General features: G+C 36.7%; 2 protein-coding genes across 2 annotated transcripts; one reads left to right on the top strand and one right to left on the bottom strand.

The window, feature by feature from the left end:
• On the bottom strand, positions 1,374 to 8,262 carry LOC18774830. Its single transcript, XM_007207068.2, has 12 exons — positions 8,106 to 8,262; positions 7,952 to 8,015; positions 7,229 to 7,858; positions 6,910 to 7,038; positions 6,642 to 6,794; positions 6,452 to 6,529; positions 5,975 to 6,067; positions 4,412 to 4,531; positions 3,533 to 3,610; positions 3,208 to 3,387; positions 2,082 to 2,183; positions 1,374 to 1,984 (listed from the first exon to the last, which is right to left on the bottom strand). The coding sequence occupies exons 1-12, from the start codon at positions 8,114 to 8,116 to the stop codon at positions 1,751 to 1,753; spliced, it is 1,872 nt and encodes a 623-aa protein (XP_007207130.1). The 5' UTR covers positions 8,117 to 8,262; the 3' UTR covers positions 1,374 to 1,750.
• On the top strand, positions 8,307 to 10,678 carry LOC18772687 (DNA-directed RNA polymerases II and V subunit 8A). The gene is made up of 5 exons (XM_020566331.1): positions 8,307 to 8,376; positions 8,785 to 8,895; positions 9,515 to 9,672; positions 9,994 to 10,103; positions 10,438 to 10,678. Exons 2-5 carry the CDS (start codon positions 8,823 to 8,825, stop codon positions 10,550 to 10,552), a joined length of 456 nt encoding a protein of 151 aa, XP_020421920.1. The 5' UTR covers positions 8,307 to 8,376; positions 8,785 to 8,822; the 3' UTR covers positions 10,553 to 10,678.

The following is a 19,247-nucleotide window of genomic DNA, read 5'->3' as shown; positions in this document are numbered from 1 at the left end:
ATTTTTGTGAGTGGCAGTGGAGCCCATGGGTGAGGGCCATGTTCTTGTCATTTTTTAAATGTAAAAAGGTTTTCATGAGTTGATTTCTCACCAATTATGATTAAGATTGATAACTCTCAGACTAACCAACGAATCAATGATTTATAGATTGTAATTTGCAACCACGTCATCTTCGCTGTCAAGTGATATACAATTTGCAATCAGCAAGTTTCTGATTGTCAGGCGCGGATGTTTCTTCGTGTGTAATGCTGCGGGTAAGTTAGGAATGTGACATTTGCACTAAATTTATTTATTAATTAATAATTTTCAGGCACATGCGCGTTTCTTGAATTTTGACAATTGTTTCAAATAAAAAAAAGTTGCAGAAAAATAATATCATTTTTAAGAACATAAAATTTTCGACCAAAAAAAGAACTCAAAATTTCTTACTTGGTAAGAGAATCAATAAGTAGAAATTAAATATAAAATTTATGAGAAAATTAAATGTCAATAGTACCTCTAAAATCGCCATTACAATAACACACAACTATGCCCAAAAGTTTGATTTTTTTTTTTTTTTCTAAAACTATGGCCATCAATTGTCAGGAGGCTTGGTAGTACCATACAAATTAGGAATGGACTTAGTTTAGATAATTGAATTGAGAGACCGGAATCGCCCATCGAATTGACCAAAATTAGTGGAGGAAATTTTGATTTTGATGTCGACCACATGCAGTTTACCTAACAAACGGTTTAGTGTTGGTTGATTTATTGATGGGATAAATGGAAAAGTAAATCTTGAGAGGAGGCTCAAAGGAGACTCGTATGTAATGGGGATAACATTATTTTGTTATCCTTGTCTAATCATGCTCCGTCATGTGGAATCCTTATTACTTGTGACAAAGCATGATTGGTTAAAAATGACAAAACAGTGTTATCCCCTTGATATATAAGTTTTTCTCAACTTAGAGAAAGAAGAGTGTTGAGGTGAAGCTTGGGTGAGATGTGCAATGTGCATGCTTTTTATCTTGTGGCATGAAGGCTTGTCGTTGTCTTGAGTAATGAATCTATTCCTTTAATGGGTAAACCTTAAAAATGTCACCTTAACTTATACACGAGCTTCAATTTTTCACCAAAAAGAAAATCATTGTGTCACCTAACACCAATTCCATTAACAAATATACATATATTTTTAATATAAACGATATTTTAAACTACAAGGGGAGGGGGTTTCTCACAAACACACTACCAGAGTGTCATTGAAGTTCGAACCTGATATCACTAGTTTGCAAGTCAATGCCCTTATCCACTAAGCTAGACCTTGTCGAAATATGTATTAAAAGTAATGTGTCATGCGCATGCCTGACTTAAAATAATAATAGTATCAATAAGGCTTAAATGCAAAAATAGTCCCTGTGTTATATCATGGTGGCCAATTTAGTCACTGTGTTCTGAAGCAGTGCTACAGCCTATAATGCCATTATAGCATGCAAAATTCTTTTGCAGCATTTGAAACAATATGCCACTCAAGAGGGTAATAGATAATCTACTCAAGCTCAAGGCGAAAAATACAATTGCTCAGAAACTTCCCATGACATTAACCCCCCCAAAAAAATTAAGTGACATTTTCAATCATAATGTCGGTAACACATTATGATTTGTTTGTCTACTCAAGTAGACCAGGCAATTATCGGGAGCTACAAGACCAGACCAAAGAACCTTTATGTATATCAATTATGCAGCCTTAGTATGCGTACTCAAGAAGTGGATTTTATGTGACACTGATAGAAGTAGCATATGATTGGAGAAGTGTAAGAGCTTGGTCTGTGATAGCCCTATTCCTAGCACGCTTCACCCATTCGCGCACTACTTCTGTTGCTTGGGTGCCTTTCACACCTTCTTCAAGTGCCTCTGCTGCTTCAGCTATTTTCCCGCCAGCAAGGCAGGACTCCACCTTGTTGATTATGGATTCAATTCCATCCCCAGATTGGTCAACTTCCTTTACCTAGACAAAATCCCAAAAACAAATACAACGAACATTCCAATAAGTTTATTCATACTAGTGATTTAGAATGGAAAACACAGGCCGCATATCTACTTACCTTCAACCAGGATGCTATATGTGCCAAGGAATGTGCCAAAATGCCGCCACCACCAAGAGGGATTAAGCTGAGGTGCCGTACTGTCCCTTTCAAGGCATCAAACTGCAAGAAGAATGAAGTTAGTACAGCACTGAGTATTACCTACTTACTAGGATTTCAAGAATTAACAATTCAGAACTTGAAGCACTCAACTATTCTCATTTCATACTAAGGATTTCCATAATTCTTGTATCTGCAGCAAGTTGAATTAATACCTCATATATTTTTCATATGGATACTCATTAACTCACAAAATGGCTCGCACTGAACCTGTATCCTTTATGCATTTATTAAGGAAGTCGCTAAACCAAAATTTTGAATATCTCAACCAAATAGAAGACTGGTGATCAAACAAACATTTGAGAATACTTGAAACGTTAGTCAATACGTCCTTAATGAAGCATATTGAATTTAATCTTACATGTTTTTACAACCAAAAAGTACGCACGAGATAGAGAGAGGGAAATTAGAAACAAGGCTTCAGTCAGCATATGAAGCGGTGCATTTCTGTCAGCATGATAAAACAATTTAAGGCGAAATACTAAAGAGATCCTAGTCAACAATAACTATTTAAGAATATCAGCCCCAATTAAGTCCTATAGGCATGTCTTAAAAATGACAAATGGGGCAATTGCCACCCTTGCTAATAAATGAACAAATGAGTAGACAGAATCTCATCAACAGTTCTGAATGCTTATATACAGAACAATTCAACCCAAAAATCTAATCAGACATCTTTCATGCAGTAGTAACATAGAATATGTTACGTAACCATAACCAGTTGCTCTATGTATGACTTCTGAGGCAACTCTTGAGCACAATTTTAACAACTTTATGTTGAAAAACTTAGACATGCATGAATTACTAGCAGGTCAACGTTGGGCATTCAAACTATCTAGGAGGAATATTATTCCTCCTGTCAACTATATAAAGCAGTAAGGTCAATGTCTTGGCCATTAATTAGAGCGGATCAAAGCAAAGTTCAATCGTAAAAGTAAAAAGTTACAGAAGGATGTTAATAGTTGACGGCATAAGAAGGGTGAGTCCATTAGCAAATATTTAATGAAGAAGTAAGAAAATAACTAACCTTCTGATTCAATTGCAGTAAGGTATCTGTGCCATTCCTTCGTGTTTCCTCAGGAAGAGATGATAGGACCAAATCTAAAATTGAATCTTTATCAATGCCTTCAAGATAAGTGTGCAAAGCCTCTATTTCTGTCTGGATTGGTAATCCTTTTGAAAGTGCATCTTCTAGTGCAAGTGCTCCCTGCAAAGAACAACAAAACATATCATTGTTAAGAAGTAACTTACAGGCTTAGAAAATCACTGATGAGGGTATTAACACATTAAGTTCTCTTCTAAATAAAAAGTTGGAAGTCAATGAAAAGAATGAAAAGAATAATAATATTCACCAAAGCAAGCTTGTGAGCAGAGTGAGTCTGACGAGCTTCTTCAGATCTTGCATAGAATGCCACACACAAGGCATTTATCTACAAAAAGAACTTAAACATCAGATTTCGTAATGGACCAATTAGACAATCATTATTAGGGACATTAATACAGACAAACGTACCATGCACCACCCAACATAGAACTATTTAAGCAAGATTCATCAGTTATTATCACAAAGCTGTATAAAATTGAAGTCTACATGCCTTAACACTCTGAACAGGTCATATGTGGACCATTAAGTATGACTTCATTTACTAAACTTTGACATACAGATATACAGTTAATTCACTTTTTGACATACAGAGGCTCATAATCTAGAAAAAGCGAGCAAAACTACAAGCACATTTATATATCTAGAGCAGGTTACACCATTGAATGTGGCCTGCAAAACTGTAGTTACATTTCCTTCATGTTGGACATGGGCAAAATGGATCTACAAAAAAATAAAAAATTTGCATCCCAGCGTCTATCACCCTCCTCCTTATTATTCTGTTCCTTTCCTAAACTACAAAGTTCAAATAACCACTAACATAACTACGACTGATTGTATTTGACTGCTTGAATGGAGTGGGAATTTACATCACATATGGGTGAAATGAGTTCATTTTCTGAGCAATACTCTATTAAGCAACTGTTATACGCAACACTACGAAGCATCCCCACCTCTATTTTTCTGGTTTTAAATAATCCCCTCAAAATCTTAGTGTCACCATTTTCACTAAAACCTTTCTTTTCCAGACAGTTCAAAACTTCAAATATAAAGCAACAGAAAATTAGGTCCATAAATCCACATTTTGGTGTGTTTATCCATTCTTAGGTGATTTGAGCAGTCATCTTACATGAAGATTTGCTTCTGCCATTTTCTCAATCTGGGTTGTCTTCTCACTTGCAATGGCTGCTGCCAGTTCTGCTTTTGCTAATTCCTCAACCTTTTTCAACTTCATTTCTTCTTCATTTTCCTGCATTTACTTAAAATTATCAACTTCAATTTACCAGTCATCATCTGCTGATGCACCATAAAGAAAGAAAAAAGGCTTAATCATTGATGCGCCCTTTGTGCTTCACCAAAAATCCCACTTTACCCCCTACATTTCAAACTGCGTCAATATGCCCCCTGTGCTTTATTTCCGTGTCCCTCGTTCCCCGTTCCCCCATTCCGTCAATTTGGTTAGTAAAATCGTTAACTTGCTGATGTGGCATAGGTATTTTAGTAATTTTAGCTATTACAAAATTTCAAAATCTAAATTAAATTTAAAAACAATTTAATAATAATAAGTTTGGAAAGATAAATTTTAAAAAAAGAACCCAGGACCCGAATAGCCCACCACCACACCACCACACCACCACACCTCCCACCATAACCCAACCCTTCCCCGTGGCCAACTACTGCCCCCAACCCATGGCCACCATTCCCTCCCCATCTCGCCACCCTGGTTTCTCCTCCGTCATGGTAAAAAACTATTGAAAATCAAAATAAAGTTCTTCATGACTGCACAGAGAATATGGGAAAAGGACAAGCATGAAATCAAACCTGGTTGGAAAAGAAAAGAGAAGCTGTGGCTTGGGGTTTTGGTGTTTGGGTACTCTGTTGGGGTGGCTAAGGCTTGGGGCAGATTGGATTATTGAGGTGGGTGTGAATTTGGGGTGGCGGCTAGGGGTGAGTATGGCTAGGGGGTGAAGGTGGCTAGGTGGGTTGGAGGGAGTGCTATCAATGTTTTGGTGTGGGTATATCAACTGGGTGTGAAAATCAAAATAAAGTTCTTCATGACTGCACAGAGAATATGGGAAAAGGACAAGCATGAAATCAAACCTGGTTGGAAAAGAAAAGAGGAGCTGTGGCTTGGGGTTTTGGTGTTTGGGTACTCTGTTGGGGTGGCTAAGGCTTGGGGCAGATTGGATTATTGAGGTGGGTGTGAATTTGGGGTGGCGGCTAGGGGTGAGTATGGCTGGGGGGTGAAGGTGGCTAGGTGGATTGGAGGGAGTGTTATCAATGTTTTGGTGTGGGTATATCAACTGGGTGGCGAGATCATGTTGGAACCATGGCAGAGTGCTGGGCATGGGTGGGGGCGAGAGTAGGTGTGGTGGTGCTGGGGCCTCTTTTTTTTAAAAAAATCTGTCTAATCTTATATTATTATTAAAATGTTTTAAAACTAGTTTTTATATTAAATTTTTTAATAGCTAAAATACTAAATTAGCAATGCCAAATCAGCAAGTTAACGGTTTTACTAATCAAATTGATGGAATGACGTAACGGGGGAAGCAGAATTAAGGCACAGGGGGCATATTGACCCAGTTTGAAATGTAGGGGGCAAATGAGATTTTCGATAAAGCACAGGGGGCGCATGGATATTTAAGCGAAAAAAATTTAAAAAGAAACTGACAGCACCAAAGTAATTCTGCACCTTGTGCTCAAGTTCTGTCTTAAACTCCTCTTCAAGCTTTTCTTGAAGTGACTTGAGTGCAGCAGCTGCTTTTGCTCTTTCTCTCTTTAATTCCTGAAAAACCAAAAAAGAAAAAATGTAAGAACAACAGCTACATCTTAAGTAAATAGAAACTATTTGTTGGTCCTGAGCAGTCAAAACAAACTGGATCTGAGGGTGGGGTTATCTATCTCCACTCCTCATGCGTTACATTACTAGTGTCTTCCAAGTTCCAACACAATCTGTGTCCTCATATAGACCTTCATGCAGAGAAGTGACGCTATTTTCTAAATCACAAAGTTCTTCAATAATAGAACCAAAGATTTATTCACAACCCAATTCAGGTTCAGACTTCTCACATGATTGCAAAAATCCACCCCTCTCCCTCTCCCTCTCTCTAACAAGAAGATAGTCTTTGAAAATAAAACAAAGAGAAGATATATAAGAGAGCTCTTTAACCTTGTCTAGCATTGCTGCCTTTTCTGCAAGCATGAGTTCCCTGGCCCCAGCATCCTTTAGTTTCTTTTCATACTTCTCCTGTGATGAGGTAGGTGGTCAAATTCATGAATAGTACAGAGCTCTCAACAACACTTTAGTCGAGCATTTTAAAGCAAGGGAATAATAAATTCTTGTAAGTAATATTAGAAACCTTTAACGTTCTCTTTTCTTCAGAATAAACACGAGCATCTAACTCAGCTTGCCTTTTTTCAGCAGCATGAATGGCTTGTAAGAAGTCAAGAACTAGCTTTCCATCTTTGGATATGTAAGCATCATTCAACCCTTCAATTGCATCAACGAGAGCCTGTTATTCAGAGAACCAGAATTTAGTGAGTTCCATTGGACATTCTCTTTTGGCATTGCAACAGCACTACGCATTGAAGAGAAAAAAGTAAAATAAAATAAATGCTGATAACTACCTCTTTTTCTTTAGAAACTTGATCGTTTTCATTGTTAGAGTTGGTTGCGATGCTTTCATCAGCCTCATCGCTCAGATTATATGTCTTGAGGAGAGAACCTGATGGTTCTTCATTATTACCTAATGCAACCTGTAACAAAGTTCCACCAAAAGCAACTTCATATAAATACCATTCAAAATAAGCTCCCTTTGATGTTAAAGTCTAAATGACAACGTTAACATAATTATTGTGATGTATCAAGTTTCATTGATAAGTGCAGCCTAAAATTCTAGCATTCACAAGTATTCAGCTTGTTAAAAGGAACCTAAATGAGAACTACCTGTGCCTTGTCTTCTGTGATATCCTGTTGATGCGGCAATGTTTTCACTTCATTTTCTTGCTGCTGATCTGCATTAGTCTGCGAAACTATTGGCGATGTTTGTACCTCCTCAGTTATCTCCACACCAGTTTTTTCCTCTGTACTCTTCGCATCTACATTCCCTTCAGATGATAACCCAAGATTTGCATTTGGGGAAAACTCAGGCAAAGATTTCTCACTTGTTATGTCACTCTCAGATTTATTATCATCCACCTGAGAATGTTCTTCACCATCTCTTCCACTCAAACCCTCAACATGAGCAACATCTGAATGAGTTTCAATCTTCTGCTCAAAATTGCCAGCTTTTTCTTCATCATGCTTTTCTTCTTCCACAAGTTTTTCCTCCACACCAATCCCAGCTTCCTTATGCAAATCACTCTTCTCTTTTGCACCGAAAATCAGGTCTAGATACCCAGTTTTGTAAGCTCCCACAAGCCCAGCACCAACAACAGCACTTCCAAGGAAAACTTTGGCGCTCGAACCGCCGTTCTCCGGAGGCGGCGGTGGCAAACTGCCTGCACCACCAGGTTGCTGAGGCGCAGTTTTGGACGCTGCGGCGGAGAATTCCCTTCTCAGAAATCTTGAAATGTGCTGCAAATTTGAAGTCCCTATGTGTTATTATCAACAAAAGCATCACCAAATTCATACACTAACTAGCTCTAAATCAAGTGGAAATTTACATGCCTGACTTGAAATCGACCTCGGAATCTTCCTGAGTCCACGACGACACGAAATTTGCAAAATTGATCTGTGGAACAAAGAAGAAACAAAGTGTCAATAGAGGCATTGGCGTCGCTGAAAGTAATTTGATAGAGAGATTCCTGAGGATTTCCAGTACCTTCGAAACATAGCTTTGTGGAGAGAGAGAGAGAGAGAGAGAGAGAGAGAGAGAGTGAGGCGCGAAAGGGCGGAGGAGGTGTTTGATGAAATGACGGAGTGAGTCGGTGAGCGACGGAGAAGAGGGCTCGCTTAGGAGGGCTAAAACGAATCGTTTTGGGTTATTGGCTTGGGCCGCGCATATAATAATAAGCCCTAGACTATCAAAATTTAAAAAGTTTTATTCTGCGTCTGACCAAGGAAGAGCCCAGCTGCCCCAAGCCAACTCCACAGTAAGTCCCCGCTTCTGCTTCTTCACCTTCTCGTTTTCACTGTTTATGAAGCTCTCTCAGTCTCATCCATGGCTTAACAAAACTACAGCAGAAAAATAGAAATCCTAGAAAACTCAAAATAAAATAAAAAACGAAATACAATATTTTTTCCAAGAAAAACTTGTTATTCATGTCATTTTTTGCTTTTTCTCTACCTGTTCGTTTGGATTTTGGGATTTCCAAGATAATGAATTCTAGGTTTTGTATTTAAGGAAATTGTCATTATCTAAACCCTAAACCCTAGACTTTGGTCATAATCTTATTGAGAGTTTCTTTTAATAATTATTTGATTTTGAATCCTGTAGTTCCTTTCTGTTTATGTGACTTTTTCTTATGTATATGTTTTCTTTTTCTTTCTCTATAATGTAGGTACAGCTTTTGCTGTTGAGGACAAACTTTCTGTAAGAATGGTTGATTTCCTCTTTGATGATATTTTTACCCTTGAGAAAGTGGATCCAGATGGCAAAAAATTTGATAAAGGTTTGTCTGAATACTTGTTGCCCTCTTATGATTGCCGGAAAACTTGACTTAATCTTGATATATGGAAAGGACTTATGATTCTCGTAACCGAAAAAAAAAGGGACAGAAGATTACAGTGTACTGATAAGAAGTGAAGCGAATTTTCCTTATCCTAAATATAGTCTTTTTGTTTTTCAAGCTTCACCAGATGCAACTATCTGCTTTTCAAGCTTTTCCACCAACTCCTTTTTAGATTAATTATGGTCATGATATGCAAACAATGGAGAAAACAGTTGTCCTCTCGCTGGTGGTCTGTGGACATTGTTTTCTTTTTTTCTTTTCTTTGAAGTGGTGTAGGGTTGAGGTTTATTTGATTTATGCTACATTAAATTTTGCTGTTTAAAAATATGGAGAAATTTCTTCTAGACTCTTTTTAATGGTTTCTTTCGGGTTATGAGACATTACTTTGATGTGATAAATTGTGTAGAGGAGTTCATTGTCACCGACCCCATATAGTTATAAAAGGCCTTTTACATTCTATTAGCTTGGCATGATCGATAAAGCTTTCGAATTTTTCTGGACAATACTCTAATGCTTTTTGGGTGCTTTTGTTTAAAATTTCACAAATGTGCTTCTGTAGTTTCCCGAATTGTAGCACAAAGTGAGAAGCGTGGTGTGTCACTGACCCTAGATGTGAATACGGAGATATATCCGATGCATGAGAAGGATAAATTCTTGATGGTGCTGTCGCCCACACTTAACTGGAGCGGAGCACCTGTTGCTGGAAAACAGGGACAGGTACTGTACTATACTTTTGAGGTGAACTTGGAGAGCGGGCATATCAAAATTATGTCAATTTTAAATGGGAGAAAATTCCACCCACAGATTCATGTCTAAGATTAGCATCTTCCTTGCATGGCCAATATCCCATGATCATTCGGTGCTGATAATCATGATGGTGTGGATTGTGTGATTGAACAGTGATGAAAAATAAGAATAATATTCTGTTGTAGTTTGTATTTTGATATTTTCTATGGACTAGTGCCCGTATGTTGTGTTTTCTGAATTTATTGGAATTCTCTAATTGCCCATGTACTGAAGATGATTACCTTTTGGCAGGTTGAGCAGAAATCTCTTGCAGACAAGTTTGATTATATAATGCATGGATTGCTGTATAAAATGTCAACAGAGAAAGGAAAATCAGAGTATTCAAAAGAAGGTGTCAAAGTGTAAGTGACATACTGCTCAAACTATATTTTTATTGCAAATTATTCAGAGAGTGATCATTACTTCCGTGTCGAATTAGCGTATTGAGGTACAGTGGTGTCTGGCTAGATGGGGTTCATTTTTCTGACAATTATTTAGGGATTGCTTGTGAATGCAACTAGAACTTATGTTGTAGAAATCATAAAAGGGTTGAGATCCATTTGGTCTTTTTTATATTGCTTTCGTCTTATAATATCTCGAATTTAAATTGTCTGAGTGAAAGAAATCCATTTCTGTTAATCTGAATTTAATGGCCTTGTGGTTATCTAATTTACTGGGTTTTCTAATTGGCTTCAGGGAGGTATATGCTTCATTTGGTGGGCTTCAGATGATGCTGAAAGGAGATCCAACCAATTGTACTAAGTTTAAGATTGATCAGAACATGTTTTTGCTTATCAGGAAATTGATATGAAACTTTGTCATATAATTGAACAGTGTGGCTTGTTAAACTCACAAATTTTCTCTATATGCCTTTAGATACGTCTAATTCTACTTTTGCGTTTCATTAACGGTGATATGTTGCAGATTTTCAATGTTCTAATTTTCCTTGTTTCTTTTTTTACTTGGTGAACCATTTTCTGAGATTAGGCAACAGGCTAATAATTTATAGTGTATAAGGTAAAACAAAAGATATATTATTCCCAGACTTCCGCCGGCAAAAATCTTGGATTATTTTGAATTCAATAAATTCTCAATTAATCTCCTTTTTTATGAAATTATTATTAATCCTCCCTATCAATTGGTTTATCCCTTATTAGGGGATGGCCATGGTGTAAACTTTTTTTGTCTGCATTTCTTTTCATTTTTGAAGGGGGAAAAAGGAATTGTAGACTTTGTGTGGGAATTGTGTATAATTTGATTGTGTTGATATTTGCTCTCTCATGCATCTTCTTTGTTATATTTAGAGGCTCTGGTTATAAATCTCTGTAGAGAATATATAAAAAATAAAAAATAAATAAAAAAAGAGAAAACAGCTGCCAAAATTAGTGCCTATCCAGAAGGTTATTTTTTCTTCTGTGAACACCTGAGAAGCATTTCGAGGGGCTCAATTTCAACTTAATACAAGTGTCACAAACACTTATTTGACAATTTAGAAATTAAGACATAGTTCGAAAAGTAAACATAACTTATAATAACTCGAAATATAAAATGCAAGCAAAAGGCCAATGGGGACTTGTGCTTGTTTTGTTTTTCTGGTAAGAGAGGCCTTGTGCTTATTATCTTCAAGGGTTTCTTATATCCTTAATGACTTCATATTGCTTCCAAACTTCATCCACGATGGGGCGACACATTTAAGTATCTTGCTGCTTATCTCAAAATCCGTTGTAGAGGCATACTGCCCTCTGTTTGTACTATATTTGGAAAATAGACCAAAGATGGTATATCTCTAAAGGAAAGAGTTATTAAAGCCCATGCCCAATATCTTTCATTTTCTTTTCTTTGGAAAAGACAAAAAGCACTCTTTTAGTAATGGGTCAACGATGGGTTAAATTTAATAGAAGCCCATAGCGCCAAGAAGCCCAAAACTTTGACTCACAATAAAGTTAAAAAAATTGGTAATCGTTACACATAGACCCGTGCTAGGGTTTGAAGAAGGATTATCACCATTAATGGCGACTTGACCACCTTCTCGCCCAACAAGAAAAGCGAGCTGGATAAAAGGCACAAGGACTAGAAGGAGCCGATTGCCAACTGGATTTCCGAATGCAGAGAACTCAAGTCAGAGAAACACCTCGAAAAACCAGCAGTTTTATCAGAGACAATCCATCCTTTCACCTATGAAACAGTCCAGATCAACAGATCAATAACTGACTTTGGATAGCAATCAAATATCCTCTTCTAGCTTTCATCATCAAGATTTCTTGCTTATAAATATAGAGCCTCCGCAACAGAAGAATGGGACTCTATCTCCAAAAACTAGTCGCAACGTCTCGAAAACACTTGAAAAACTCAAGATCTTTTCAAACAAGCCTGCTTAATATTCAGATAACCAGTTGACAACTCTTACATTCATCTTTTGTTGCTCTGCCATCTTCGTGGTATGATTTTTTTTAAGTGATCAGTTAGAATTCATGTATCCCTTTCATTGGATAGAGAAATCTCCAATTTTCCTTACATTGTAATCGATAGTTTGAATTAGTTAAATGGATAAATTTATAACTCTTATTCTTCTTTGTTATCAAGTTAAAATCGGGTAAGCAAATCTTGGAGTTTATCTTAACTATTTCACTAAGTATCTTCTATTTAACTGCTTTTACATATTTAAAATATCTCTGTAGACTAATTTAATTTCCCGTCTTTATATTATTTTAATTTATCATTCAGACTTAGAAGCAGAGGTCTAGGCCCGAATAGGGCTCTATTAGTCTGAAAGTAAAGGTTGATTCAGGCCCGAACTATACCATTGGGCCCAAATTGACTAAAATCTTGACCCAATCTAGGGGCTTATGGGATTTAAGTTAGGTTTATGAGCCCAAATAGGGTATCATTAACCATGATTCTGGTTTCCTCCTTGTTTGATTAGGTATTGCTCGTATCTATCAAACCGACACGCACAAATGAAAGAATATTGAAGTCATCTTGATTGAGGCATAGAAAAGGGCTCATACCCCCCTTGGAGCACAATGGCTTGAGCAAAAGTCCAGAATAAACGCAAATAGAATAAGCGCAAATATAGCAAATCAACATCCTGCATCACTCATACCAGGTCTATTAGACTGGTCTCTGGTCTCATACCCAATAATGGCACGCCTACGCAATTCACGACCAAGATAGAAGAAATAGGTCGATAGGGGCCAACTTAAGCTCGCCCATTCCTGTCAACCTGATCCAACTTTCAATTTTGTTCAGAAGTTGAAAGAGTCTTCTTCGCAAGCCAAAAATCCAATCGGGGCATTGGTGTTGATCCAATGATCTCCTCACTCTACAGAGCAACTCGACCCCAGAGTAAACCACAAAAAGAGTGTCAACAGAAAAATGAACCAACACCCCCTAATGGAAGGATCCATGAACTTATTAAGCTTCTTTTTTTGAAAATTTTCGTACAATATATAATATCAATAATAATAATAATTTTCTTAAATATATTACTAGTTATAGATTATTTACCCAATAACAACGGTTATTTTTACGGTTTGTCAGATACTTTAAAAGTATCCTTAAGCCCCTCTTCTTTAAATTATATCATTAGGTGTCTTTACCATGCAACCTGTGACCAATTCCAGGAGTACCACACCAAGTCCATAAATATTTCCCTCAGGAGCTTATTGAGATATTTCATTCAATTCATGATATTAACAATAGTGCAAACATAAAACTATTAATTTGGAAATCTGAATAATTTTCTTCATTACCAAAGTACTTGGGAAGAGACAAATCCTTGAGTCGGGGCAATAATGCGCTACTATCATAATACATGTGATACGCTTCATTTAGTTAGTTAATAATATTTAAAAATTAACTATAGATATTAAATTGAAAAAATAATTAGTTACTTACCATAATACTCGGGAGCAAAATATTGGATATAAAACAATATTGTGTAAGATGATACCCAGGATCTGTCAGGCCAAAACCTAACAATTTCAATTTTACCATAATAAATTAACTATAGATATTATACATACCTTAGTTAATATAATTAAGGGTAACAATATATATTGAGATTAAGAAAAAATGAATTTAAGTATCTCATCGAGACGGATGTTGTTGAAAATTGGCTCGCCAAAGGGATGCCAAGAAGGTAGAAAACAGAGGAGCAACAAAGGAGCAGGAAGAAGCAATTGTCTAGAGGAGACAACCAGTTGCGTCCACAAGGGCGACCGGTCACTTTTGTAGTGCTGGGTTGTTTTCTCCACAAATTTTGGCTTGTTTTTCCATGTGTTTTCAGTTCTCATTCCAAAAGTTTTGTAACCCCAAAGTCCATAAGTTTGTTGAGAAGCTTGTGAGTTATTTTGGGGGTCAGGAATTAGTTTGGAAAGGGGGAACTGATTTGTAATAGCTCTAGGTGTGACTTCCAGAATGTTGTTGTAGTTCTAGGTGCATGACTTCATATCCCAAGCACTAATAGGGGTGGCTGAGCATTCAAGGCTTTTGATAAGGGCTGCTGGACATCCAAATGCATTGAATATGTGTAGCTCTGATGTATTGTAGTAGACAAGGCATTAATGTGAAGGCTTCCCATTCCAATATGGCTAGTGTGAAGACTTCTCGATACAAGACAAAAGTGGCTGGTGAAGACTTTTCAGCACAAGACATTAATGAGGGTGGTTGGCAAGGTGAGGTAGCAATTGAAGGAAGCTCTCTACTTGTCTATTTAAGGAAGAAGTGCAGATGATACAAATGGGGGAAGTACCAGCCCAAATAAGGGGCTTAGGACTCCAATGTGCTTTAAGAGCAAGTGAGAGCTGAGAATACGAAGTGTCCAAGAGAGCCAGAGCAAGGGGTTTTAGGCTCAAGGGTAAGGGTAAACACATGGGAGCAAGCAAAGTAAGCTTGAGGGAGAGAGTAGTGTTGTAAGAGGGTTTCTCTGTAAACCAAAGTTGTAATATGCTCTTTCATAAGTAAAATTTCTCAGGGGGATCACCAAAGGATGCAGGAAAGATTGGTTGAACCTCTATAAATCTTTGTGTACATGGTTGTATGCTTGTTCCGAAGGTGTTTGCATTTAATTCATCTACGAATGTTTGTTTGTGTGTGCCAGTCGCAAAGTCTATTAAAGACAAGATCTTGGAGAGTTTTCGCAATCCAAGAGATCTTGAAGGGACTCAATTCGTGAATTTGAGAGGAAAGGTGGCTGCATGCGGATTTATTGAATAAGGAGGGTGTGAGGGTTTGCATACTAAAGGGGAACTTTTACCTGCACGAGATGTCCAACACTTGGGTGGAGCACCTTCCACCAAAGGTGTGTTGAGGCAAGGGGTTTCTTGAAATGATGGAGCTTTTGGAGCTCACCGGAAAGATTTCAAGAGGTTGAGGATGTTTTGGAGGTTCGATGATTTTCATAGGGAGTCCTTAGCTCACCAAGCACATATACATGAGTGACCGGTTACTTTTGTCATGCTGTGTTGTTTTCTCCACCCTTTTTGGCTTGTTTTTCCATATGTTTTTAATTTTCATTCGACATGGTTTTGTAACCCCAAAGTCTATAAGTTTGTTAGAAAGCTTGTGAGCTGTTTTGGGGGTTAGGAATTAGTTTGGGAAGGGGGAACTGATTTGTAATAGCTCTAGGTGTGACTTCTAGCATGTTGTTGTAGTTTTATGTGCATGACTTCCTATCCCAAGAATTGATATGGGTGGCTAAGCATTCAAGGCTTTTGATAGGAGCTGAACATCCAAATGCATTGAATATGTGCAATTGGTGTGTTGTAGCAAACAAGACATTAATGTGGAGGCTTTGCATCGAAGTTGGCTGGTATGAAGACTTTTCTGCACAAGACAAAAGTGGCTGGTGAAGACTTTTCAGCACAAGACATTAATAAAGATGGTTAGCAAGGTGAGGTGGCAGCTGAAGGAAGCTCCATACTTGTCTATTTAAGGAAGAAGTGTAGATAATACAAAGGGGGGAAGTACCAGCCCAAATGGGTGGACTGGGAGTCCAAGGTGCTTTGAGAGCAAGTGAGAGTTAAGAATGCAAAGTGTCCAAAAGAGCTAGTGCAAGCAAAGCAAGCTTTGCAAGAGGGCAAAGTAGGGGCATAAAGGGTTTGAGCAGGATGTGGAAAAAAAGTGAGCTTGAGGGAGAGAGTAATATCCTAAGGGGGTTTCTATGTAAACCAAAGTTGTAACATATTCTTTCATAAGTGAAATTTCTCAGAAGGATCACTAAGAGGATGTAAGAAAGATTGATCGAACCTCTATAAATCTTTGTGTCCATTGTTGTATGCTTGTTCTGGAGGTGATTGCATTCAATTTATTCCCGAATATTTGTGTGTGCGCCAGTCTCAAAGTCCATTGAGAATAAGGTGTTGGGGAGTTTCCGAAATCCAAGAGGTCTTGGAATGCTTTGCCGCTTACCGAGTGACAATCCAGCTCATTTGTCTTAAAGGGGGGTGATGGGGTGCTGGGGAGACTCGTGTTAGAAGCGGATAGCACAACAAATGTTCATGTCCTTGAAGTATGGAATAAACCCCACTGGTGACGACGCACATGAGGAACAGCTAATTCCCTGGCCGCTTCAACATATATGGTGATTTGGTTGTCCCAAGATAAACTTGCCCTATTTGTTGCAAGGATATTTCTCAAAGTTCTTTTTTCAAATGACAAGTGCAAGACAAGTAGAGAATTTTCATTCATAGAGTATCCCAAATGATGGAGGAGATTTGGATGACATAACATCCTCCTTAAGCATTTTCTCTTTGCATGTATTTAAATACATGCAAAAACTCAAGTTCATGACCATAATAAAAAGGTGATCTGTCAATGCAAATGCAGTGCATATTATAAAAGGACTTACCACCCATTTTTGAAAAACTTCTTTAGATCCTTTGGCTACCTCCTTTAAAATTTCAATCTCCATCAGTATCTTAGTTTTCTTAGCCATAGGTTGAAGGGTTGTACTGTTGAGAAGCCCATTTCGCATCTCCCATTTGCCTATTCCACGAATTCTAAACGCCTTGTGCTTACCACTTTTCAAAACTAGTAATCAAAACTGGGCAACCGTTCATGACAGGTCCTCCATGTCAAATTGATGAAATTCAGACTGCTCTCTTCCCTGTTCCAAAATGTCAAAGAGAGGATACTCTCTATAATATTTTTTGGAGCTCTAGTTAGTAACTATCTAGCCCAAAATGGCAAAATCAAAGCATTTAAAAAGGAACAAGAAGAACCAACAAATAAATAAATAAACCAAAACAAAAAACAAAAAAACAAAAAAACAAAAATTATAGAGAGTATGTTCGCTTTCACCCATATGTCAAAGCGAGTATACACTCTATAATATTTTTTGGAGCTCTAGCTTATAGCTATCTAGCCCAAAATGGCAAAATCAAAACATTTAAAAAGGAACAAGAAGAACCAACAAAAAAGAAAAGAAACAAAAAAATATATTATAAAGAGTATGTTCACTTTCACCCAAATGTCAAAGCGAGCAAACTCTCTATAATATTTTTTAGAGCTCTAGCTAGTAGCTATCTAACCCAAAATGGCAGAATCAAAACATTTAAAAAGAAACAAGAAGAACCAACAAAAAAGAAAAGAAACAAAAAAAATATATTATAGAGAGTATGTTCGCTTTCACCCAAATGTCAAAGCGAGCATACTCTCTATAATATTTTTTGGAGCTCTAGCTAGTAGTTATCTAGCCCAAAATGGCAAATCAAAACATTTAAAAAGGAACAAGAAAAACCAACAAAAAAAAAAGAAACAAAAAAAAAAATTACAGAGAGTGGGTCAAAGCAAGCATACTCTTTATAACATTTTTTAGAGCTCTGGCTAGTAGATATCTAGCCCAAAATGGCAAAATCAAAACATTTAAAATGGAACAAGAAGACTCAACAAAAAATAAAAGAAACAAGAAAAGAAATGCATATAAAAAACAACAAAACCAAGAGCAATGTATAAATTTTTTAAAAATATTGCATTAAAAAGAAGCACAGAACTCGAAGGATAAAAGAAAAAGAACAAAAATAGAAGGGTAAATACTTTTTTTATTTTTGAAACGAAATTTATAGTCTCTATAATCAATATTTTAAAAGAAAACGAGAAGGAAAGAAACCCAAATAAAAAGAAATTTTGAGTAGCTGAAGTTGAAGCAGCATGCTCTCTTTGACAAGCATTCAAAGAAAAGCACAGAACCCGAAGGAAAAGAAAAAGAAAAAAACATAGAAAAAAAATTTGAGTGGCTAAAGCTAAAGCATTAGCTCTCTTTGATAAGCATTTAAAGAGAAGCATAGAATCTTGTAACTAAAAAAAAAAAAGAAGCACAGAACCCGAAGGAAGAAGAAAAAGAAAAAGAAAAAAGGATAAAAATCAAGATTTTTAGGGCTTTTGCCACTAGTTACAAACCCAAATATCAAAGATTTGGAGCTAGCTTGCAGCTCTTTAGCCTAACATGTCAAAATCAAGATTTTTATAAGGAAACGAGAAGGAAAGAAACCCAAGAAAAAAGAAAATTCGAGTGGCTGAAGTTGAAGCATCATGCTCTCTTTGACAAGCATTCAAAGAGAAGCACAGAACTCGAAGGAAAAAGAAAAAGAAAAAAACATAGAAAAATAAAATTCGAGTGGCTAAAGCTAAAGCAGCAGCTGTCTTTGATAAGCATTCAAAGAGAAGCACAGAACCTTGTAACCAAAAAACAAAAACAAAAAAGCACATAACCCAAAGGAAGAAGAAAAAGAAAAAGAAAAAATGATAAAAAAAATCAAGATTTTTAGGGCTTTTGCCATTAGCTACAAGTCCAAATATCAAGGATTTGTGAAAAATAAATAATAAAAACATTCAAAGAGAAACACATAACCCGAAGGAAGAAGAAAAAGAAAAAAAACACATAGAAAACCCTTTTTTCATTACTGACGTGAAAATCATAATCTCTATAATATATTTTTTTAGAGCTTTTGCTAGTAGCTATATAACCCAAATGTCAAAGAAAATATACTCTATGATACTTTTTGGAGCTCTAGCCACCAGCTCTTTAGCCCAAACTATCAAAATCAAATTTTTTGAAAGGAAACAAGCTGAGGAAAAAGGAAACTCTCGCTTTTTCAAAACCCGCTGCAGAGGCATACTGCCCTCTAATGCCAGGATCCATAAACTTCTTAGCTTCTTTCTCTGAAAAATTTCCAACAATATATAATATCAATATTTATTATTTTTTCTAAAATATATTACTAGTTATAAAGTATTTACCCGAAAACTACGCTTATTTTTATTGTCCTCTAGATACTTTAAGGTATGTGTTAACATAGCTATCGAATCCCAACAATCTCTCCATTGATTTTCCTTAATCTCCTCATATGTAATCAAGTGTATAAGATAGTCAACTCATGTCATTGATTTCCTAGATATATGTTCCATTTGTATACCAATATGCATAGTATATAATTGTACTTTGTTTACCTCAATGAGTATCAAGAATCATATTTCTACATGGTATTAGCCTAAAACCATAATCT

The sequence above is a fragment of the Prunus persica genome, chromosome G6, assembly GCF_000346465.2.
Source record: "Prunus persica cultivar Lovell chromosome G6, Prunus_persica_NCBIv2, whole genome shotgun sequence".
Lineage (NCBI taxonomy): Eukaryota > Viridiplantae > Streptophyta > Magnoliopsida > Rosales > Rosaceae > Prunus > Prunus persica.
Note: the sequence above shows the minus strand (reverse complement) of the source record. Positions and strands in the feature narration are given on the sequence as shown.